The 24,399-nt window shown below is 44.8% G+C and overlaps 1 protein-coding gene across 1 annotated transcript in view; it reads left to right on the plus strand.

Moving 5' to 3' along the window:
* LOC129711986 (hemicentin-1-like) overlaps window positions 1-24,399 on the plus strand; it is a 238,407-nt gene that overhangs the window by 23,210 nt on the left and 190,798 nt on the right. The window contains exons 4-9 of the mRNA XM_055660084.1: window positions 932-1,054; window positions 17,273-17,444; window positions 18,683-18,789; window positions 19,773-19,893; window positions 21,689-21,952; window positions 23,762-23,906. Of these exons, the coding sequence (XP_055516059.1) occupies window positions 932-1,054; window positions 17,273-17,444; window positions 18,683-18,789; window positions 19,773-19,893; window positions 21,689-21,952; window positions 23,762-23,906 (932 nt within the window). The remainder of the gene's footprint in view (window positions 1-931; window positions 1,055-17,272; window positions 17,445-18,682; window positions 18,790-19,772; window positions 19,894-21,688; window positions 21,953-23,761; window positions 23,907-24,399) is intronic.

The raw sequence follows: 24,399 nt of genomic DNA on the forward strand, positions 1-24,399 counted from the left end.
AAAAACTCCAGAACAGAATCAGTATTTACATGTTAGAAACCCCTCCAAAAAACCAGCAATTTAAAAAAGACACAACACAACAGTAAATTAGTCCCTGGTGAGATAAGAGTTTACAGTCCTAATGGCCTGTGGGAAGAAACTCCGTCTCATCCTCTCCGTTTTCACAGCATGACTGCGGAGGCGTTTGCCTGACCGTAGCAGCTGGAACAGTCCGTTGCTGGGGTTGTAGGGGCCCTTCATTATGTTGGCTCTGCACCTCCTGGTGTACATGTCCTGCAGGGGGGCGAGTGTAGTTCCCAGAGTGCATTCAGCCGAGTGAAGGCAAGCAGGGCAGTAAGGCCAGCATCACACTATGATTCTAACTCACCATCATAATAGTCCTTGTCTGGGGAGAAGATTCCTTGGTGTTTCCTGATTTCCATGGATGTTGCAATTTTGCTTGGAAAATCATAAATAAAAATTTGTTTAAGAAGGAACTGCAAAATGCTGGAAAATCGAAGGTAGACAAAAATGCTGGAGAAACTCAGCGGGTAAGGCAGCATTTATGGAGCAAAGAAAATAGGCAACGTTTTTCGGTTCGAGACCTTTCTTCTGACTCCTTAATAAAAATGTGTATATTTAGCTTTGATTGAATTTGCTTGTTGATGACAAATTTGAAAAGTCCTTGTTTTAATGTCAAATCCTTCTACCGAGCATTGTACAATCTTGCCTAACTTCACTCCAAGTTACAAATGTATTGCTCTCCATAATGTCTGTGAGTTTATAAGTTAACTGATCATGTAAGTAAACTCCACACAGACAAGCATCCAAGGTTGGGATCGAACCCATGTCTCTGCCGTATGTGCCATTGTGCCTCCCTAATTGAGGTAGGATGTGAGGATGGAGAAGGGCGTGAGTGGATGATCGTGACTGCTGCTCTTTACCTGTGCAGGTGGTCTTTGTGCTGACTGGAGACTGCGGAGACAGGGGCCACCCGGGATATCGGGCCTATGAAGAGGTGGCCTCAACCAGTTCAGGTCAGATATTCCACCTGGACAAGCAACAAGTCAACGAGGTGAGTGGATGCAACCTTTTGAATGAACATTCCTCTCCCAGACATATGGCTGCAGGGGACCAGATAAATTCCTTAAATGCTTGGAATGTGCAGTATTGATCATTGACGGCGTGTGTGCTTGGCTTATCACTGAGTAGAGATACGCAGCAGGTATTTCCCCTCCCTGGAATGAGTAAACAGTCATGACACCTCCATCACTGCTTCGGAGCCGGGCAGGTCAAGGAGAGTGAACTAACTGTGGACTTAATAGTCGGTGTGGCTGCACTGCTCTGTATGTTAACCCTGAGTCTGCGGGGAAGGTGACTGAATGTTTCTGATGAAGCCAGCGTTATCAACAAGCAACTTGTCTAAGCCTGCCTTTCCCATGGCCGTGCTCAGCAGCAGAGGCTGACTCTGTGAAGGAAAAGACCCATGACCATTGTATTTCAGTCCCAAAGGCATCTCATTCAATGGCGAGTCAGCAAGTGGCCTGAAGAGGGGTCCAGACCCTAAACGTTGCCTGTCCATTCTCTCCACAGATGCTGCCTGACCCCCCCGAGATCCTCCAGCACTTCAATGGTGCTTTATTTGTCATGTGTGCAGCTGCACAATGAAGTTCTTTTTGCATATTTACACATGCAGGCACTTTGTGTTTTGAGTCAAAAAGCAGTTTGCTGGTGGGGCAAGGTGGAGCACCAGGTCTGATGCAGTTCGGTCGCAGTTTACCCAAGTGTGTGCATTGTAGCCTGCAATTTGACATGTTGCCCTTATTGTTTCCCGCTCCTCCTGCGACTTACTGAGCAGTGCTCATTGCCGGTCCAGAGGATCTGGATTAGCTCGTATTGGGCTACTTTGCCCGTTTGTCAAATGGGAATATCCACAATGGAGTGGCATACAGACCACCAAACAGCAGTAGGGAGATTAGTGATCAAACATCAAGCAGGAAATTAGGGAAGCGTGCAGCAAATGTATAGCGGTTATCATGCTTGCATTTAAGATACATATAGATTGGGACAACCAAATTGGCAGCAGCATTGAGGAGGAGGATTTCCTGGAATGTATACGGGATGGGTTTTTAAACAAAATATGTAGAGGAGCCAACTAGAGGGCAGGCCATCCTAGACTGGGTATTGTGTAATGAGGAAGGTTGAGTTAGCGAGGTAAGGCCCCCTGGGCAACAGTGACCTTATTATGGTGGAATTCTGCATTAGGATGGAGTGTGACAGGATTAATTCAGAGACTTGGGTCCTGAACTTGAATGAAGGAAACTTTGGAGGTAAGGGACGGGATTTGGCTAGAATAGACTGGCAAATTATACTTAAAGGGTTGGCAGTGGAGATGCAATGGAGAAGATTTAAAGACCGCATGGATGAACTCCAGAAATTGCTCATCCCTGTCTGGTGAAACAATAAAACTGGGAATGCGGCTCCACCGTGGCTGACGAGAGAAGTCAAGGATAGTGTTAAAGCCAAGGAAGAGGCATATAAATTGGCCAGAAGAAGCGGCAAACCAGAGGACTGGGAGAAAGTTAGAACTCAACAGAGGACAAAGGGGTTAATTAAGAGGTGGGGGGGTGGGGGGGGGAGGACAAAGATTAGTAAAAAAGAAAAAGATTAGTGAAGATGAATGTAGGTCCCTTACAGTCAGAAACAGGTGAATTTATAATTGGAAACAAAGAAATAGAAGCAGAACAGTTAAACGAGTACTTTGGTCTGTCTTCACTAAAGAAGACACAAATAATCTCCCGGAAATACTAGGAGACCAAGGATCTAGTGGGAGGGAGGAACTGAAAGGAATCCACATTAGTCAGAAGATGGTGTTAGGTAAACTGTTGGGACTGAAGGCAGATAAATGCCCGGGGCCTGATGGTCTGCATCCCAGAGTACTCAAGGAGGTGGCCGTAGACATCGTGGATGCATTGGTGATCATTTTCCAATGTTCTCTCGACTCTGGATCAGTTCCTGTGGACTGGAGGGTAGCCAATTTTTAAGAAAGGAGGGGGAGGGAAAACAGGGAATTATAGACCAGTTAGCCTTCCATCGGTAGTGGGGTGGATCCTGGAGTCGATTATTAAAAATGTCATAGCAATGCATTTGGAAAGCAATGATGGGATCAGTCAAAGTCAGTATGGATTTATGAAGGGGAAATCATGCTTGAATAATCTTATGGAATTTTTTGAGGATGAAACAAGTAGAATGAATAAGGGAGAGCCAGTGGATGTGGTGTATCTGGACTTTCAAAAAGCCTTTGACAATGTCGCACACAAGAGATTAGTGTGCAAACTTAGAGCACATGGGAGGTATTGGGAGTAGGGTATTGACATGGATAGACCAAGGAAGGAAAATACCTGAAAATAATCGAAAATGAAGAAATTTGGTAGAAAATGCCCCATTAAAATTCAACTGTAGACTAGGAAGGGAACGTGTTTAAATTGACGAATGTGTTGGAAGCGTTTGTGCTGTTCTCTGTTTAACAAGTAACCTTGACCACAGTCTGAGAAAGGGCCAGGTTTTCACTTTATGCATTTAACAGCAATAGGTTCAACATCTGGGGAAGATTATCCTTTTAACGAGGGCTTTTTTTTTTCCCTTCTTCTTCTTCACTTCTTTGCATCGGCAGACTTTCCAGGGATTTAAAATTCATTATGGCAATCTCTGCTGGGATCCAGTGCCATGTGGAAGCTATTTTACATTCCCAACTAATCAATCTACCTCCATGTTAATATGCGAGGGTATAAATTAACAAACATTACTGATCGTTCCAATGGGAATTATTGAGGAGCGTGTTGAAGAAATGTGAGGGTTGTTGAAACTGATGGTGCCTTTCGTAACTGTTCCAGTTTTCTTCTGCTTTTAGAATTTACAGCAGGCAATGAAAGATACCCAGGACCCCTACCCTACTGTATCTGAGATACTTATCGAATATGTACATTGTATATGTACATGTACAATGATTATTGTACAATGTACATTTGCTTATGCACAATGATACTTGTACTGAAACGTATATACTTAGAAACATAGAAAAATAGTGCAGGAGTAGGCCATTCGGCCTTCATTCGGCCCATTTTGAGCTGATCACCCACATTCAATATGCATTTCCTTGTCTCTGGCTGATCACTCCAACTCTGTATCCTGTACCTGCCTTCTCTCCATACCCCCTGATCCCTTTAGCCACAAGGACCACATCTAACTCCCTCTTAAATATAACCAATGATCTGGCCTCAACTACCTTCTGTGGCAGAGAATTTCAGAGATTCGCCACTCTCTGTGTGAAAAATGTTTTTCTCATCTTGGTCCTAAAAGATTTCCCCCTTATCCTTAAACTGTGACCCCTTGTTCTGGACGTCCCCAACACCGGGAACAATCTTCCTGCATTTAGCCAGTCCAACCCCTGTCCAACAAAAATGAATTTCACTTTACCTCAGTACATGTGACGAACAAAGCATCATTCCGTACCATACTATCTGAAGAAGGTCTCGACATCGAAACACCACCCAGTACTTCTATCCAGAGATGCTGCCTGTCCCGCTGAGTTACTCCAGCATTTTGTGTCTATCTTCCTCGCCATACCATACCGACCCAGCCTGATCCATCAGACTTTAATCTATCCTTATGGAATTTGGCCTGATCCTTTCCCTGCCCTCTCTCTCATGTTGAACAACACTCAATATTTGCTTCATTTTTCTACATCTTAGTTCGGTGCGTTTCATTACGACTCGTGACATGAGGCAGGTTATTCTCAGTCCTTACTTGCCGGAAACAATAGGAAGTGCGCAAAGAATTCATGGATCTTCCTGCTCGCAAAGCATGCTCAGAGCGGACAATCTGGCATCCAGTTATATCCATATTTAAATTCTTATTAACTTATCCCTCGGATTTGATTATGTACAGGGTCTGGTTGCCAGTAAGTTACCGACCAAAGTATTTGAGAGGTGCAAACTGATCTCCATTCATCCAAAAAATCGAATACGTCTCAATTTGCTCTACATAGCGATGGAAAGTGTTTGTTAATCTCATCGTAGGCCATGTGTGAGGTATTGTTCCTTTATAGCTCAATTCCAGAATACCGAGGCTTGTTATGGCAACAATACAAAACATATCCTTGTCTGTTTGACCACAGGGGACCATGAGCAACACTTTTATTTGTCTGTATTGTGTATTTTTTTGCATAATAGACGGTCCAATGTCCAAATTCTGTCTTGGGCTTGAAGTGAATATTTAACTTCCCTCTGGAGATTCATGGAGTCATTTAGTTGTACAGCGGGGAAACAGGCCCTTTGGCCCACCTTGTCCATGCTGACCAAGTTGCAATATTAGGTTAGTCCCATTTGGCACATATCCCTCAAAACTCTTCATTTCCTTTTCAGCCATGATCACATTGAATGGCGGTGCTGGCTCGAAGGGCCGAATGGCCTACTCCTGCACCTATTGTCTATTGTCATATCTCAAACATATTTCATCAAAGTAGTTGTTCTTCTTTTAAATGAGTGTACAAAACCATGAGAGTAATAGATCGGGTAGATGCACAGAGTCTCATGCCCAGAGTAGGGGAATCGAGAACCAAACGACATAGGTTTAAGGTGAGGGGGAAAAGATTTAATAGGAACCTGAGGGGTAACTTTTGCACACAAAGGGTGGTAGATGTATGAAACTATCTCTTCGGAGATAGTTGAGGCAGATACTATTGCAACATTTAAGAAACATTTATACAGGTACATGGATTGGACAGGCTTAGAGGGATATGGGCTAAATGCAGGCAGATGGGACTAGCGTAGATGGGACATGTTGTGGCAAGTTGGGCCGAAGGACCTGTTTCAACGCTGTAAGACTCTACGACACAAATTCACTTTTGAGGATTACCGGCAAGGCCACCATTTGTCGCCCAGCGCTACTTGCCCTTGCTAATCATTGCAGAGGGCATTTCAAAGTCAGCCAGAAGTACTGGGTCTAGAGTCCAGATGGATGGAGCAAGTGAGGTTGGTGGATTTCCTCCCCATCAACACTTTAATGAACCTATAGGGCCTGTCCCACTTGGGCGACCTACACCACGAGTTCTGGCGAGTTTGCCCTCGACTCGTACTCGCAGCATGGTCGACACAAGGTCACAGGAGGTCTTCGTAACTTTCCATCATGCTTGAGAGTGGTCTCTGCGTACTCGAGGCCTCAGCTAAGTCGCGCTGTTTTTTTCAACATGTTAAAAAATGCCAGCGAGTTAAAAAAGGTCTCCATGGAAAAAATCTATACTTTTTTTACTCGTAGGTTTAGTCGTAGTAGTCGGCATGTTAGTCGTAGGTAGTCGTAGATAGTCTTCAACATGGTCGAAGGAGATCGAAGGAGGTCGTCTTCACTCTCCACTATTCGGTGTCCAATTTTCCCGAAGTTAGTCGAAGCTAGTCTTCAACATAGTCGAAGGACGTCTTCAACATTTCATTTTTTCAAACTCTTCTAAACTCGCCAATTAGGTCACCCAAGTGGGACAGCCCCTTAATGTCCTTTTTATTTTGAGGCCACCATTACTGAGGCTATTACTTGTGCATTTGTTTCCATTCAGGTTACAAATTGAGAGTCAAAAGTATTTCATTGTCACATGTACCGGCAATGGAACAATGGCATTCTTGGTTGCTGCAGATTAACAAGCCTGTTAATGCAATAACACATAGATAAGTATATTTGAATTAATAATGGTATAAATGAACAACTGTAATACCTGGACCAGTAACCATATAGTGCAAAACTGAAGAATATGCATTTTTATGAAATTAATTAGTATTCATTAACTGAAGTTTAATTCCACAGTTGTTTTGGCGGGATTTGACTTTGGATCTTTTTCCCTGTCTGAACTCTGGTGTGAATTGTAGATTTTCAGTACATATGGTTCTGCCACAGAAGGCTGGGGAGGCCAAGTCAATGGATATATTTAAGGCAGAGATAGATAGATTCTTGATTAGTACGGGTGCCAGGGGCTATGGGGAGAAGGCAGGACAATGGGGTTGAGGGAGAGGTAGATCAGCCGTGATTGAATGGCAGAGTACATTTGATGGGCCGAATGGCCTTATTCTGCTCCTATCACTTATGATTGTATGAATTTACAACTGAACGGGAATCGTATAGTGTTATGGCCCCAGTTGTTTGGATGTACGCCCACATGGACCTCAATGCAACATCAAGAATGTTTAATTGTCATTTGTACCGGCAACAGAACAATGGCATTCTTACTTGTTGCAGCTTAATAGGCCCGTAAATGCAATATCTCACAGATAATAAAAATAATACACTTTATTGTCGTTGTAAATACATACAACAAAATTTCAGGCGCTCCAACGTATATCAGATAAATAATAACGAATAATGAATAGCAAAAACTGCAAGAAAACGTCAAGTCATAATATGCAATGTGCAATATTTCACAGTCTTGTGTTGTAGCAGTATAAAGATATTGGCTATGGGACTGTGTGTTCAGTGCAGAGTTCAGAGTGGTGATGGCCTTGGGGTAGAAACTGCTCGTTAATCTTGTGTGTGATTTGATGGACCTGTAACGCTTTCCTGAGGGCAGAAGGTCAAACAAGCGATGTGCGGGATAAGACGAGTCCTTTAGTGTACCTGATGCCTTCCGCAGGCAACAAGATCTATAGATCTCTTCCAGGCAGGTGTGTGTTGGTGATCTTCTGGGCTGTATTGATGTATCTCCGCAGAGCCTTCTTGTCAGCCGCAGAACTGTTGCCATCCCATCCCAGGGTGCCATGTGTGAGGATGCTCTCTATGGCGCAACGGTAGAATGACACGAGCAGCTGTTGCGGCAAGTTGACTTTCCTGAGTGATCTTAGGAAGTAAAGTCGTTGTTGTGCCTTCTTTACCAGGGAGGGCCTGTTAGTTGATCATTATCTGTTAGTTATAGACAAATGTATAATAATTAGTAATATAATCAAATAAAGACTGCAGTATCAGGTAACCATAGAGTGCAAAACGGAAGCCCATTGTGCAACTAAAGACACAGTCCATTGTTACATTGCATAGTTAGTCTGGTATGTGCTCTCAGTGTTCAAGAGCCTAATGGTTGCTGGGAAGAAGCTGTTTGTGAACTGGGTGGTCACAGTTTTAGGATCCTGTGCCTTCATCGAGCTGGTAGTAGTGAGATGAGAGCGTGGCCAGGATGGTGAGGGTCCTTGATGATATTGGGTGCTTTTTTGAGGCAGATTTTCTAGTAGATCCCTTCACATAGAAAACATAGAAACATAGAAAATATGTGCAGGAGTAGGCCATTTGGCCCCTCGAGCCAGCACCGCCACTCAAGATGATCATGGCTGATCATCCCAAATCAGTACCCCGTTCCTGCTTTCTCCCATGTCCCCTGATTCCATTAGCCCTAAGAACTATATTTAACTCTCTCTCTCGAAAAAATCCAGTGAATTAACCTCCACTGCCTTCTGTGGCAGAGAATTCTACAGATCCACAACTCTCTGGGTGAAAAACGTTGTTCCCCTTCTCAGTCCTAAATACCCCTTATCCTTAAACTGTGGCCCCTGGTTCTGGATTCCCCCAACATTGGGAACATTTTTCCTGCATCTAACCTGTCCAGTCCCCTAAGAATTTGATATGTTTCTACAAGATCCTCTCTCATCCTTCTAGATTCCAGTGAATATAAGCCCAGCCCATTCTTTCATTATCTGTCAGTCCCACCATCCCGGCAATTAACCTGGTGAACCTACGCTGCACTCCCTCAATAGCACGAATGTCCTTCCTCAAGTTAGGAGGCCAAATCGATGGGCAGGTTATAACCTGATCAGACTCGCTTCTAAATACTAAATGCAACACCATGTGACTATTCTCAATCACTTCATCACATATTGAGTCGGGAAATGTTCTTATTTATTGCCAACAAAGGTTTTAGCAGTGCTTTCTGCTACAACGGGGTGTAATTGAAATGACAATCGAAAAGAATTGCAGATGATAGAATTTGGCTAACTTTGAAATTAAAAACAGAAACTGCTGGAAACTCTCAGCAGATCAGGCCGCCTCAGTGGAGAGAGAGAAATAGATTTGAAGTTTCGGGTCTGATCTTCACATCAGAGTAAACGATTCTGTCACTTCCAGGAACTTTAGCCTTGTCCTTCATCCCTCACTTTGCTCTTTTCATTTAAACATGTTGTGTACGGGGTCAGGATCCAGATGTTTTGTGAATGTGGGGATGCTGTTAGATGCTCATCATATTTTCCAGCAATGTCTTCATGTTGGCTTCTCATTACCTCGCTTGGAACCAGTGCTTTTCTAGTAGACAAAGATGTGACTGTATGCATATCAATCAAAAATTGAGCCTCATTTACCAACATTGCTTCCATCAATACACACCCCTCTTCTGCTTTGATCTTGTGACCAAGCCATTTCTAATTTAATAACTAAAGAGTATGAAATCAACACATTATATATCACACAGTTTATCAAAATAACATGTAGTAAATGATTTAGGAGGTATTTCCTTAGCCAGCGGGCTGTGAATTTCTGCAATGCATTGCCACAAATGACTGCGAAGGCCAAAATGTTGGGTGTTTTTGAAACGGAGATTGATAGATTCTTGTTTAGAAAAGGGTGTCAAAGCTTACAGGGAGAAGACAGGAGAATGAATTTGAGAGGGAAAACTAGACCAGCCACGGTTGAATGGGCTGAATGAACAAATTCTGCTCCTATGTCTTGTGGTCTTATAATGACGTTGATTCTTGCAGCCTCTGATATAACAGTTCACACGAGACTTTTGGTTGTCGAGCATCAAACAATTACATCCCAGCAGCTTTGTTCAACTAGAAGCTACTTCAATTGTTTAATGTGCAGGAAAGAACTGCAGATTCTGGTTTAAATTGAAGGAAGACACAAAATGCTGGAGTAACTCAGCGGGACAGGCAGCATCTCTGGAGAGAAGGAAAAGGTGACGTTTCAGGTCCTGACTTCGGGTCTGAAGAAGGGTCTCGACCCGAAACGTCACCCATTCCTTCTCTCCAGAAATGCTGCCTGTCCCGCTGAGGTACTCCAGCATTTTGTGTCTACTTTCAATGGTTTAAGGGCCTATCTTAATGAATACATTTTAATTTTTTTTTAACTCTAGTTAATCTTTATGTGATAAAACTGATAATTTAAAATTGAAGAGCAAAAAAACTAAAAATCCTAAAAATGTGTAAATCCAGATTATAAGTTTTGGAGGTGAAGCACAGTTTGGAACCATGCTGGGTACTCAGAAGAATGACTCCCAAATCTCCAGAATCCAATCTGTTTCCTTGTTCTCAAATCATTAGTATATGGTGACACTGATCTGTTCTGTTCTGTATTTATTTATGCCTATTATATTCTGTTGTGTGGAAGCAAAGCAAGAATTTCATTGTCCTATCTGGGACACACAGCAATAAACTCTCTTGAATCTCTTTAACCTTGAACTGATCATCCTGTTGATGATTTCTCTTGGGCCACCACTCTTGGGCTTTACACTCAACTAATACACAAGTGCTGGAGAAACTCAGCGGGTCAGACAGCATCTATAGAGGGAAATGGACAGACGACGCTTCGGGTTGGGACCCTCCTTCAAAAGAAGGGTCTTGCCCAGAAACGTCACCTATCCATGTTCTCCAGAGATGCTGCCTGACCCTCTTGAGTTAGTCCAGTCCAGCACTTTGTGTCCTTTTGTGTATTAACCAACATCTGCAGTTCCTTGTTTCTTCACTGCTGTCCAATGTAGAATGCACTGAGTTCATCGGAGATGGATCATGATACTGCCATAAGCTGGGGCACTGTCCGATTCACCTCTACACCATGGCTCTGATGCACTACAATGCTGAGAACTAAATGCTGCACTTTGTATCTTGCCCTCCCCTCCCCTCTGCCTATTGTACTTCAGTTTGACGATTGTATTTATGCACGGTATTATCTGATCTGTTTGGTAGAATGCAAAGTAAAGTTTCTCACTGAGCCTCGGTACAAACGTGACAATAACGAACCTCAACCGAAACCTGCAACATTGGACAAGATCGAGACAGGTCTTCACACCCAGTACTGACTGCCTGACTGACCGGACCTCATCCACGTGGCCTTTTCTCACACCAAGCTGTTGAGCGTTGAGGGACAGCGGCGTCTGGGGCCGTCACCGCCAGCTGGTCTTCACATGGCCGTACGCTGACTTCTCGGCTGCCGTTGATCTGCAGTGTTGAGAGTGCGTTTCTGGCAGCACTGTAGGAAATGATGTCCCTGCTGCTTCTCTCAGCTCATTTCAGGAGTGATAGACTCAGGCCTGGGCCTGGCAGAAGCATCAGAGTGTGAGGTCGGTGCACAGCGGGCTGAGATGCAGGTTACATGGACTGAATCATTCAGCAGCATCTGGGAGAAGGGAATTGGATAAAACTTTAATGGGGTAAAGTTTCCAAGGCTTCAGGATAAGATTAGGGGAATAGGTGAATCTGACAGCTTCCAGCAGCATCCAGATTCAGGGACAGTTTCTTCCCAGCTGTTATCTGCCAACTGAACCACCCTACTGCAACTAGAGAGCAGTCCTGAACTACTGCCCACCTCTTTGGTGACCCTCAGACTATCTTTGATCGGACTTTCTCTTGCACTAAACGTCATTACTTTATCATGTATCGGTACACTGCGAACGGGTCGATTGTGATCATGTATTGTCTTTCCGCCAACTGGTTAGCACGCAACAAAAGCTTTTCGCTGTACCTCGGCACACGTGACAATAAACTGAACTGAACTGAATTCTTCAAATGGCCTCTTCACACAATGGGCTGAAGGGCCTTCTGTTGTGGTGAGTTACTCTGGTACAGAGAAGATGGATCTTTCTGGGTGTGTGTGTGGCACGCTGTTAGTACAGACGACGGCATTAATCACTTCACATTGGTTGAGCAGGATGATAAATGCTCTATTTTGATATCTCCTTGCACGCGCTGGTGTAGAGCAAGAATCAATTCTGCGCAGCATTTTCAGAGACTAAAGGAAGTGTCTGATCTGTGTTCCCCGGTAATATCTGCCAGGACAGATCACTGTGGGGGAGTGCCAGCATGGGGTGCTGGTAGCAGCATGCTCTTAACTACCAGGGCCTTTCATCATTGGAACAAGACCTCTCTAACAGTTTCTTCCCCGCAGTTATCAGACTTCTGAACGGCCCTCCCATAAGCTAGAGTGTGGTTCCGATCTTCCAATCCACCTCTTTGCGGATGTTGGACTTTCTCTCTGTAGCTGTAATGCTACCATGCTCTAACACAATATTCTTTGCTCTGGCATTTTTTTCTTTTTTGCACTGCCTGTTGTACTTGCGCATGGCTTGATTATACTGATGGAAAGTATGCTTTGATCTGACTGGACAGGATGCAAACAAAAGCATTTTGCTGCGTCTCGGCACAGCTGAAAATAATAAACTGACTCGGTCACCAATATTCCTGTCTCAGCTAGCAGGACAGAGTTTAGGAAATGAAGGCACAAATGGAGTGAGTTTACTATTTTCATCCAGTGACTAGCTAAGCTGAAGAATACAATTCGCACAAAGCCACAGGGGTAAGTCCTGAAATAGCAGGTCAGGGGGGGGTGGAGGAAACTGTCTCTCACTACCTGACTGCCCTCTGCCTTTCACCAGACCGTCAAACGTTACTATGTACAACATCCAGCACAAACCTCCCAACTGGAAATGTCACCTATCCATGTCCTCCAATGATGCTGACAGACCCGCTGAGCCACCCCGGCACTTTGTGCTATTTTCAAATGAGATTGGATGCCTGGAAACGGTGCCGGCTGAAGGATGGGAAATTTGCGAGCTGGGTTTAAAGGATGACATTGATCTAATGGCTGGAACAGCAAAAGAGATTCGAGGAATAACAAAGGCTGCAGCAAGACATGGAATGGTGATTAGTGTGGCCAAAGGCCCAGGCGGTGATCACATCAGCCAGTAGCAATCATGCATTAATAAAATCTGGCATTGTGAAACTGGAAGAAGTAGCACTCTCTAAATATCCCGCAGTAATGGTCACAGAAGCTGATGAGCTGAATCGAGCAGGATTCAGCTGACCACCTGGATTCTCTATTTGGACTGCCCACCCCTAAAAAGAATCCCTAACCCATCCTTCCCTCTTTCTCTCTCTTTCTCTCGTTCTCTCTCTCTCTGTCTCTTGCTATCCTGGGTTAGGCATAGAGGGCTGACTGGACTGAGCCTCTGCACTAGGCAGTTGGGCAACATGATTCCAGGGACCCTCAGCCCCAGTCAGTGAACTGGTGAGACACCACCTTAGAGCATCTAGACCGGACGGGACAGGAGGCAGGGTTACAGAGGAACTGTCCGTCACAGCCGAGACAATCTCTTAAATGTCACCATCAATGATCAGAAACAATAACGACCTATTAAAATTGGTGCAAATAATTAAATTATTGATATTCACTAAAACATGGCAAAGCATTCAGAAACATACCTCTTCCTCCCTGTTGGTTTATTATTGTCATGCGCACTGAGATACAGTGAGAAGCATTTGTTTATGTGCTATCCAGTCAAATCAAGTCATACTATATGTTTAAGAAGGGTTTGAAGAAGGGTTTCGGCCCAAAACGTTGCCTATTTCCTTCTCTCCAAAGATGCTGCTGCACCCGCCGAGTTTCTCCAGTATTTCTGTGTACCCAAGTCATACATATGTGTACAACCAAGCCATGCACTAGTACAACTGATAGTTGAATATAGTGATACAGAATATAGTGTTACAGTGTTACGGTTACAGTTTGCAATGTGGTAGGTTGGGAGATCGGGACTACAACTTGGCTTATGGACACCGTTGCTTACGGGATTCCCATTCAAGTGAATGTGGACTCATTTGTGTAACTCAAATTTCACTGTACCTTAATTGGTACATGTGACAAGAAACTGACCTTGTGACCCTTGAATATGGCAGATTATTCGCTGGTGAACATTATCATCAATGAAGGCCAAACGGGCCATCAACAAAACCCCTCAAATATAGCACATAAATGATGTCTGTTCTGGAGCACAAAGCTAAGTCAGGACCACAAATGGAGATGAGTCACACACAAAATCAGTAGAGAATTCAGGATAAGCTGTTTCCCCTGTGGCAGTGTAAATATAGACTTCAATATTACACAGAGAGTTTCAGGCACTTAGAGAGATGTACTGAAAGGAACGATATGGTGTTCAGATAAGGATCGGGAAGAAGAATATATGTGGGTCTTTGGGTGTTTTTAAAGCAGAGATTGTCAGATACTTGATTAGTAAGGGTGTCAAAGATTACATGGAGAAAGCAAGAGAACAGAGTTGAGAGGGAATGATAGATCAGCCATGATTGAATAGCGGAGTAGACCCGATGGGCAGAAAGACATGACTTTATGCCGTTTGCCAAATGACCAATTTCTTTAAGTCTTATCTAACAATAGAAAGATGACAAGATGGACAAGATATATTTGGTGTACCTATCGCCCAGGTGAAGGTGCGGGGAGGAGATCTACGTGAAGCTGGACAGCTAGCGAGGACATCACTGCCCATGAATGGCAGGCTGTTTGTGCCATAACTTACTGTACTTAGGACCTGCTGCCCAATGACAGGGCCATCAGATATTGTGTTTCCAACACCATTCCTTGGGAATGAGACTATTTCCAAATACTAGGCAGTGCTCGTTCAGAGCCAGGCAAACCACCAAGGGTTCATTTATGGAGTGGAAACCCTCCAGACATTATTATAGCTGGTGCTGGATCCAACAGATGATCTCACCGTACTAGCAAAATATGATGCTTAATTTGCTCACTTTCCCATTTTATATATCTTTTAAAAACACATTTGGAATGCGATGTTGAAATAAGGACCCCAATTATTTTTAATGTACTTTTTATATTTGAGGTTATTTTCTTACTCCCTTGTGTGAGAAGCCGGAATGGGATCAAGATATGCAAAACGAGTTGTATTCATGAAGGTGCCACTCTTGACCTCGAAGAACCCAAGAATACTCTTTAGAGCCAAATTAGCTTTATAAGTTAATTTATAACTGATTCCTGGGATGTCAGGACTGTCTTATGAAGAAAGACTGGATAGACCTGGTTTATACTCTCTAGAATTTAGAAGATTGAGAGGGGATCTTATAGAAACTTACAAAATTCTTAAGGGGTTGGACAGGCTAGATGCAGGAAGATTGTTCCCGATGTTGGGGAAGTCCAGGACAAAGGGTCACAGCTTAAGGATAAGGGGGAAATCCTTTAAAACCGAGATGAGAAGAACTTTTTTCACACAGAGAGTGGTGAATCTCTGGAACTCTCTGCCACAGAGGGTAGTTGAGGCCAGTTCATTGGCTATATTTATGAGGGAGTTAGATGTGGCCCTGGTGGCTAAGGGGATCAGGGGGTATGGAGAGAAGGCAGGTACGGGATACTGAGTTGGATGATCAGCCATGATCATATTGAATGGCGGTGCAGGCTCGAAGGGCCGAATGGCCTACTCCTGCACCTAATTTCTATGTTTCTATGTTTCTATACTGACTGAGTAGTTTTCCTTAGACAGAAGGAACTGCAGATGCTGGTTTTATTGAAAAAAAAAAAAAAGACACAATGTGTTTGAGTAACTGAGCGGGTCAGGCATCATCTCTGGAGAAGATGGACAAGCATGTTTTGGGTCAGGACTCTTCACCTCACTTCACATTTCAAGCCCCTTCTATTCTTATCTCTGGATCTTACATGTTTTGTCTTTTCGTATCCGGCATTTAAAAACTCCCTTCCCTGCATCCACCCATCACCCCAGGTTTTGTCCGGCTCCCACCTGTCTTACTGCTTTCTCCGCCATTTACTGAAGAAGAGTACTTACCTGAAACGTCACCTATCCGTGTTCTCCAGAAATACTGCTTTACCCACTCAGTTACACCCGCACTTTGTGTCTTCTTGTGAATCGTGGATTCCGGCATCTGCAGTTCCACGTGTCTCCAGTTAGTTACAAAGGGGCTATCATTGTGTTCCTTAATACGTGTTACAAGGTGTATTAATATTGGCCAATTCACTGGTTCTCGTGACACTGGAGAGGAGGCAAGGTTGATAAGGCCAACTTTCCTGCTCTTCTTCCAAGTTGTGCTGTGAGGCCTGTTGCATTCACCTGCAAATGAACGCATGGGCCTCATATTAATCTTCACTAACATCACCTCCAATGGTGCAGAGCCAAGTGTTGGATGGATTTATGTATTCAGGTCTCAGGAGTGAGACTTGAACCTTGTACCTTCAAGTTGGCATGTGGTGTTATTACCTGCTCAGATAACAGTTACAGAGGAAAAAGTTGAATGTCTACAGTGAGGTAGGTTGGAAGATTGGGTCTGCACCCTTAGCTTATGGGTGGACTGTTCAGTACTCTGATAACAGCGGGGAAGAGGCTGTTCCCGAATCTGGTTGTACCCCCTTTCAAGCTTTTGTAACTGCTGCCCAAAGGGAGAGGGGAGAAGAGACTGGGGTGCGAGTGGCCCTTGATTATGTTGGCAGCTTTCCCGAGGCAACGTGAAATGCAGATAGGGTTGATGGTGGAGAGTCTGGTCTGTGTGATGGAATGGGCGACATGCACTAGTCTCTACAATTACTTGTGGTTTTGGACAGAACTGTTCCCAAACTGAGCTGTGATTATTTTTAATAAGCCATAATTATTTCCAGCCTAAAAAAATAATTGTATCTTGCGGTTATCATTCTCTCAGATAAACAGTTCAAACCCCAGTGGATGTTAAAATAACAGTTGTGGTTTTAGTTTAGTTTGGTTTAAAGATACAGCACGGACACAGGCCCTTCGGCCCACCGGGTCCGCGCCAGCCACTGATCCCCGCACATTAACACTATCCTACACACACTAGGGACATTTTTTACATTTTCCAAGCCAATTAACCTACAAACCTGTTCGTCTTTGGAGTGTGGGAGGAAACCGAAGATCTCGGAGTAAACCCACGCAGGTCACTGGGAGAACGTACAAAGTCCGTACAGACAACACCCGTAGTCGGGATTGAACCCGGGTCTCCGGCGCTGCATTCGCTGTAAGGCAGCAACTCTACCGCTGTGCCACCGTGACAGGCTGATGGCACCTAGTGCTGGTCACAGACTGATATTGTGGGTTAAGAGCAATCCTTCAACCGATTCCAGAATAGCCCAAAGCCTTCTAGAGAAACGAAGGGACAGTGGGAGGGCTTGGGGGCTTTGTGTGGGTGAATACTTGGGCAAAGGAAGCAACTCAGCTGCTGTGGTGATTTCATTTCTATTTCAGGTCTTGAAATGGGTCGAAGAAACCATCCAAGCCTCCAAAGTTCACCTTGTGTCCACAAACCACCAGGAAAGGGAAGAGCATGTCTGGCTGGTGCCCTTTGATCCAAGCCTGAAAGACGTCACCATCTCCCTCAGCGGACCTGCTCCAGCCATTGAGGTCCGGGACCCCTCGGGTAAGCTGCAGAGGAAATCTCTGCTCAGTCTGTAGAAGGGTCCCCAGCCCAAGCACCACCTATCCATGTCCTCCAGAGATGCTGCCTGACCTGCTGAGTTACTCCAGCGCTTTGCGTTTTTATCTGTGCTCTTGTTGGATTCGAGTGGGTCTCCACATTACAAGGCTTCTTCATGTATTGTTGATGTAGTTGGAAGTGATGTGGATGGAGTCAAGAGTCAAGAATGTACTGAACAATGACATTCTTACTTGCCGCAGCTTAACAGCCCTGTTCACGCTATAATTCACAGATCACACATAATAATCAATAATACAATGACATAATAACAATAATACGAGGTAATCATAAATCTGCAAAAAACTGAAGTCCATAGGGCAACCTGACACAGTCTTGAGATTAGTATTGTGCAACGTTCAAGAGCCTGATAGTTGCTGGGAAGAAGCTGTTCTTGATCCACGGTTTTCGGACTCCTGTGCCTTCCTCACGATGGTAGCAGAGTAATGAGAATATGGCAAGGCTGGTGTGGGTCTTTGATGATACTGGTTGCCTTTTTGAGGCAGCGTCTACTGTAGATCCCTTCCATTGTGGGGAGATCAGTACCTAGATCAGCCCATCAATGGTGGGAGGTCAGTCCCTGTGATGGACCGGGCAGTGTCTATCACTCTCTGTAGTCCTGTAGTCTTTCTGGGAGTTCGAGTTACCGAATCAGGCCTTGACACAACAGGCCCGTATGCTCTCTGCCTGTAGAGGTTTATTAGAGCATTTGGCAACATTCTGAATCTCCTCAATCTTCTACCGAGGTAGAGGCGTTTCTGAATTTTCTTTGTGATTGCAACAATATGCTGTCCCCAGGACATATCTTCATAGATAAGCACGGCCAGGAACTTTAAGCTGTTGAGTTTCTCCATCATCGTCCCGACTTATTTAACCTCGGATTTGAACCAATATCAAGTTGATGGGTTGAAAGTATCAGGGAATTGCTGAACGAGGCCCATTACCCCGCTCTTCCCCGAACGTTTCTACATTATATTCCCTCTGTTCCATTTAAGGATCCACATAGATTCTTCTTCCAGATTCATATGGATTCAACTCATTCATTGCATAAAAATAACTATTGTGTGGGACTGACTCAGAACTTGTAGACATTGCTGCTACATGAAGTGAAAATATTTATGCTTGTTTAGTTCAGCCACTAGTTTCATGTTTGGGTGATGATTAGCCAGTTTTGTTTCCCTCAGGCCGGGTGTTGTGGAGAGGATTGGGTTTGAACGAACTGTTGAATATTCCAAACTCGGCTCGAGTTGTCAACGTCAAGAGCCCACGGCCTGGAATGTGGACAATCAAGGTAAGGGTGTCACTTGCATTATGCTGATTTCTCCATAGTCATTGCAAGACTGATTTTTGTCTCTTTTAAAAAAATATTGACAAACATCTAGAACACTAGTCCTATCGTCTCTACGTCTGGGTGGCAATTAAGATGCCTTCCATCACCTTATTCATTCTTTCCAATGATCCTTAACTGTCCCGTGCTTCCTTTTACCCAATTTCCAGCATCTTAAGATTCCAGCTGCCACCCAACAGCTATATTGAGCTGTATGCTATTTTCAATCTTACTTGTTCAGCTTTGACTATATTGTGTATTTTGTGACCCACCCTTTTGTCCTGGACCTTTTTCCCTGGCTTGAAATATCAGAGACTAGAGGGCTTAGTTTTGTCGAGAGGGGCAAAATTTAAAGAGGATGTGTGCGACAGGTTTTTTTTTTTTACACAAAGGATGGGGAGGTGCCTGCAACTCGCTGCCAGGGGTGGTGGTGGTGGAGGCAGATATGATCATGGCGTTTACGAGGCTTTTAGATAAGTGCATGGATATGCATTGAATGGAAGGATATGGATCACATGCAGTTAGAGGAGATTAGTTCAGCTTGGCATCATGTTCGCACAGACATTGTTTAGGGGTAATATGAGGGGGAACTTCTTTACTCAGAGAGTGGTAGCGGTGTGGAATGAGCTTCCAGTGGAAGTGGTGGAGGCAGGTTCATTGGTATCATTTAAAAATAAATTGGATAGGCATATGGATGAGAAGGGAATGGAGTGTTATGGTATGAGTGCAGGCAGGTGGGACTAAGGGGAAAAAAAAAAAAAAAATTTGTTCGGCACGGACTTGTAGGGCCGCGATGGCCTGTTTCCGTGCTGTAATTGTTATATGGTTATTATATGGAAGGGCCTGTTCCTGTGCTGTACTGTTTTATGTTCCATGTTCTCTGCATAAACTAAGTCAGGATGGACCATTCACTGAATGGGTGATGATTGAGTTTTAATTTTGTTCAGCTCCGCAGTGCCGGGCGCCATTCCGTACGGATCACAGGAGTCAGCAACATTGATTTCCAGGTGGGATTTTCTACGAAACCCACCTCAGACTTCAGCAAAACAATGGAGCGTCCAATTCAAGGTAGATTTGAACAAATGATTCCACTTATATTTTTTGGGTGTGTGTTTTATATTGTTGTCAAACAGCCCCGTGGCAATGTACAGCAGTGTTACAAAAAAAAATCAACGGGGTCACATTAAAGCTATTGAGGTAACTTACAGAAAATTCGGAAGGGATTAAATCCTGTCAGCACATCATGTGTTTCTGGTTTGCTACAGTTCCTTTACTCTGTAGGAGGTGCTGAGGAGATTAGCCAGGATATTGGAGGCACACGAGATCGTAGATGCTGGAACCTTGAGCAAAACACAAAGTGCCAGAAGCATCTGGGTCAGGCGGCATCTGCGGAGAGAATGGACAGGCGACATTTTGGGTCATGGTCCTTCTTAAGGATAAGGGGGAAATCCTTTAAAACCGAGATGAGAAGAACTTTTTTCACACCGAATTGAATCTTGGAACTCTCTGAGTAGTTGGGCGAAATCTGAGAGATTGGGCTAAGGGGATCAGAGGTATGGAGAAAGGCAGGTAAGTGATAGAGTTGGATGATCAGCCATGGTTGAATGGCGGTGCAGGCTCGAGGGCCGAATGGCCTAGCACCTAATTTCTATGATTTAGTTTTCTTCCTAGGGCTAACGGAATAGGGAGAGGGAGAGGGGGACAAAAGCTGGTAAGTGATAGGTTGATAAAGGTTTTCACGAGAGAGTTAGATTTAGCTCCTAGGGCTAATGGAATCAAGGGATATGGGGAGAAAGCATGAACGGGTTACATCCGATATTATATTGGTTGGGCTGAGCGATTACCAGGATAACAAGGCTGATGTCATCCTGAAATACAATGGGATGAAGCCAGAAGTTTGAAAGCATATGGTGAATTTCCAGAAGATGCCAACATCAATGAGATTGACACCTTTGGGCCTGGTGATGATGATGATGATGACATCCAGTTTGATGACATGGGGGACAATGATGGACAGATTTGTCATGATCAGCCAAATTATCATATTGAATGGAGGTGCTGGCTTGAGGGGCCGAATGGCCAACTCCTGCACCTGTTTTCTATGTTTCTCGGTGAGGGGAGAGGGTGATTGGTAGATGGGTGGAGTAAGGGTCTCCAGTAAGAGGAAATGTGGGTCTCGAGCATTGGAGATGAGCCTTGTGAAGAAAGGAAAGGAGCAGGGTAATGGGGATGGGGGAGTGTGGGACACAGTGAGAGAAATGTGTGTGTAGCGGGAGGGAGCAGGGGAAGAGAGGGAGGGGTTATTACTTGAAATATGAAAATTCGATATTCATACCGTTGGGCTGTGAACTATCCAAGTGGATTGTGAGGTGCAGCTGCTCCAGTTCCTGCCCCAGGAATATGTCCGTCCATTCCCTCAACAGGTCCTGCCTGACCCTCCGAATTCCTCCACCACTTTGTGTATAGCCAGGATATTGCTGGAATGGAATATTTTGCTCATAAAGAAAGGCTTAGAGGCTATATTTATTTTCCTTTGGGGAAGTTTCATTGAGGTTTACAAAATTATGAGGTGCTGGCCTAGGGTGAATAGCAAGAAACCTTTCTTCACAGCAGAGGTGTCTAAAAACAGAAGGGTTGGCGACAGGTTTAGAGGGGAACTAAGGGTGAATGTTTTCATCTGGAATTGTTTATGTTTTAGTTTAGGGTCAGGCAGCATCTCTGGAGGACATGGATAAAATCCCGACCTAAAACGCCGCCTCTCCGTATTCTCCTGACCAGCTGAGTTACTCCAGCACTCTGTGTCTGTGCTGTTCTAGGTTTGATCATCTTACCTTGCAAACGGGTGTGTTCTCTTCCCTTGCAGGCATCACCACCCACATACTGCTCAACTGCTCTGGGCTGCAGCCTCCAGGACAGCTGGAAGGGTTGGAGTTCCTCAGCACGACGGGGCAGCCTCTGCAGAGCTTGCCCATCACGGCCCATTCCGGCCGCACCACCACCAACATCTGGGAGGTTCCCCAGATCCTGCCACCCTCTGAGAGCTTCTTCCTGAAAGTGACGGGCCACGACGAGGAAGGCTACCCTTTCCAACGCCTGTCCAGTGTATCCTACACAAGCCTGGTCCCTGGTGAGAAAGCTCATCGTTCTACTCTGCTTTAAGGCCAGGGGTTGTGTGGGGCTGCGATGGTGCCAAAGAGCACAATCTGGTGTTTACATTGTGTCTTCCACATCCCTGGGACATCCCAAAGGACTTCACGTTAGAGATACAGCGCGGAAACGGGCCCTTCAGCCCACCGAGTCCGTGCCAACCAGCGACCTCCCCGTACACTAGCACTATCCTACACGCTAGAGACCATTTACAATTTTTCAGAAGCCAATTAACCTACAAACCTGTACGTCTTTGGAGTGTGGGAGGAAACCAGAGCCCCCGGAGAAAGCCCACACACCCACAGGAACAACATCCAAACTCCGTACAGACAGTACCCGTAGTCAGGATCGAACCTGAGTTTCTGACGCAGTCAGGCAGCAACTCTAACGCTGTGCCACTATGCCCCCACTTGGTTGGGTGAATGCAGAGCCTTTTTCCCAGAGCAGGAAAACCAAGAACTAGAGGGCATAGGTTTACAGTGAGAGGGGAAGGATTTATTAGGATCCTGAGGGGCAACCTTTGCATGGAACGAGCTGCCAGAGGAAGTCGTTTAGGCAGATACTACATCAAGGTTTAAAAGACATTTGGACAGGTACATGGATTGGAAATGTTTAGAGGGATATGGCACAAATGTGGGCAAATGGCATACATGGGCATCTTGTTTGGCATGGACAAGTTAGGCTGAGGGACCTGTTTCCGTCCTGTGTGACTCTCTGTATTTATTGCAGCCACCAATATGTAGCAAATTCCCCTCAAGTAGCAATGAGATAAATGACCGGGTAATCATAGAATGTGAAGCGGTTTGTGAGATAAATATTGGCCATGGTATCATTGAGGATGAACTTGCTCTTCTCTGAAGTAATGCCTTGAGATCTTATGACACACACCTGAGAGAATAAACAGTGCCTCCTGGGGATTTAGCATCTGGAAGTCATTAAGATGATGGCTAATGCTGTATCTCGCATCCACTTTACTGTCTCAATCTTCTAAATTCTAGCGAGTACAAACCGAGTCTATCCAGTCTTTCATCATATGAAAGTCCTGACATCCCAGGAATCAGTCTGGTGAACCTTCTCTGTACTCCCTCTATGGCAAGAATGTCTTTCCTCAGATTAGGAGACCAAAACTGTACGCAATACTCCAGGTGTGGTCTCACCAAGACCCTGTACAACTGCAGTAGAACCTCCCTGCTCCTATACTCAAATCCTTCTGCTATGAATGCTAACATACCATTCGCCTGCTGCACCTGCATGCCTACTTTTAATGACTGGTGTACCATGACACCCAGGTCTCGTTGCATCTCCCCCTTTCCTAATCGGCCACCATTCAGATAATAGTCTACTTTCCTGTTTTTGCCACCAAAGTGGATAACCTCACATTTATCCACATTATATTGCATCTGCCATGCATTTGCCCACTCACCCAGCCTATCCAAGTCACCTTGCAGCCTCCTGGCATCCTCCTCACAGCTAACACTGCCCCCCAGCTTTGTGTCATCCGCAAACTTGGAGATGTTGCATTCAATTCCCTCGTCCAAATCATTAATATATATTGTAAATAGCTGGGGTCCCAGAACTGAGCCTTGCGGTACCCCACTAGTCACTGCCTGCCATTGTGAAAAGAACCCGTTCACTCCTACTCTTTGCTTCCCGTCTGCCAACCAGTTCTCTATCCACATCAATACTGAACCCCCAATGACGTGTGCTTTAAGTTTGTATACTAATCTCTAAGAGACGTTTTAATGAGAGGCAATGCAGTTCTGGTAAGTTGACTCTCTGTTTAACGCAGGGCCTCCGAAGGTGAGCGTGCCAGCTCAAGCACACGCCTTCTACCAGCAATCCGCCTCGATTCCTTGCTCCGTGGAGAGTCTGATCCCGTTCACCCTGCGCCTCATCCGAGGGGGAACCAAGGTTCAACCGGACCGGTTGTTCGAGTGAGTAGATGGGGAGGGGCTGACACGGGGAGGGAAGGGGAGGGATCGCTCATGTTTCATCTCCTGATCTTCAGATACTCGCTGGGTCTCTGTGCCACCAAAATCTCCAATTCTCTGGCACAACAGCCTCGTCATTATATTACATGTGGACATCTATGTGGTGAATGTTGGGAGCAGGTAGTGGAAGATTCTTTTGGTGTACAATTTTTGGTACTGTCTGATTCACCTCTACCCAATTGTCTCTGGAACTGATACACTATAATGCTGAGAACTATATTCTGCACTCTCTATCTTCCCCTTTCCTCTATCTATTGTGTAGGAAGGAACTGCAGATGCTGGTTTAAACCGAAGATAGACACAAAAAGCTGGAGTAATTCAGCGGGTCAGACAGCATCTCTGGAGAAAAGGAATAGGTGGTGTTTCAGGTCGAGACTGAGGGGATAAGGAAACAAGAGAAATAGATGGTGATATAGAGAGATATAGAACTAATGAA

Source organism: Leucoraja erinacea, chromosome 31, assembly GCF_028641065.1.
Source record: "Leucoraja erinacea ecotype New England chromosome 31, Leri_hhj_1, whole genome shotgun sequence".
NCBI classification, from domain to species: Eukaryota; Metazoa; Chordata; class Chondrichthyes; order Rajiformes; family Rajidae; genus Leucoraja; species Leucoraja erinaceus.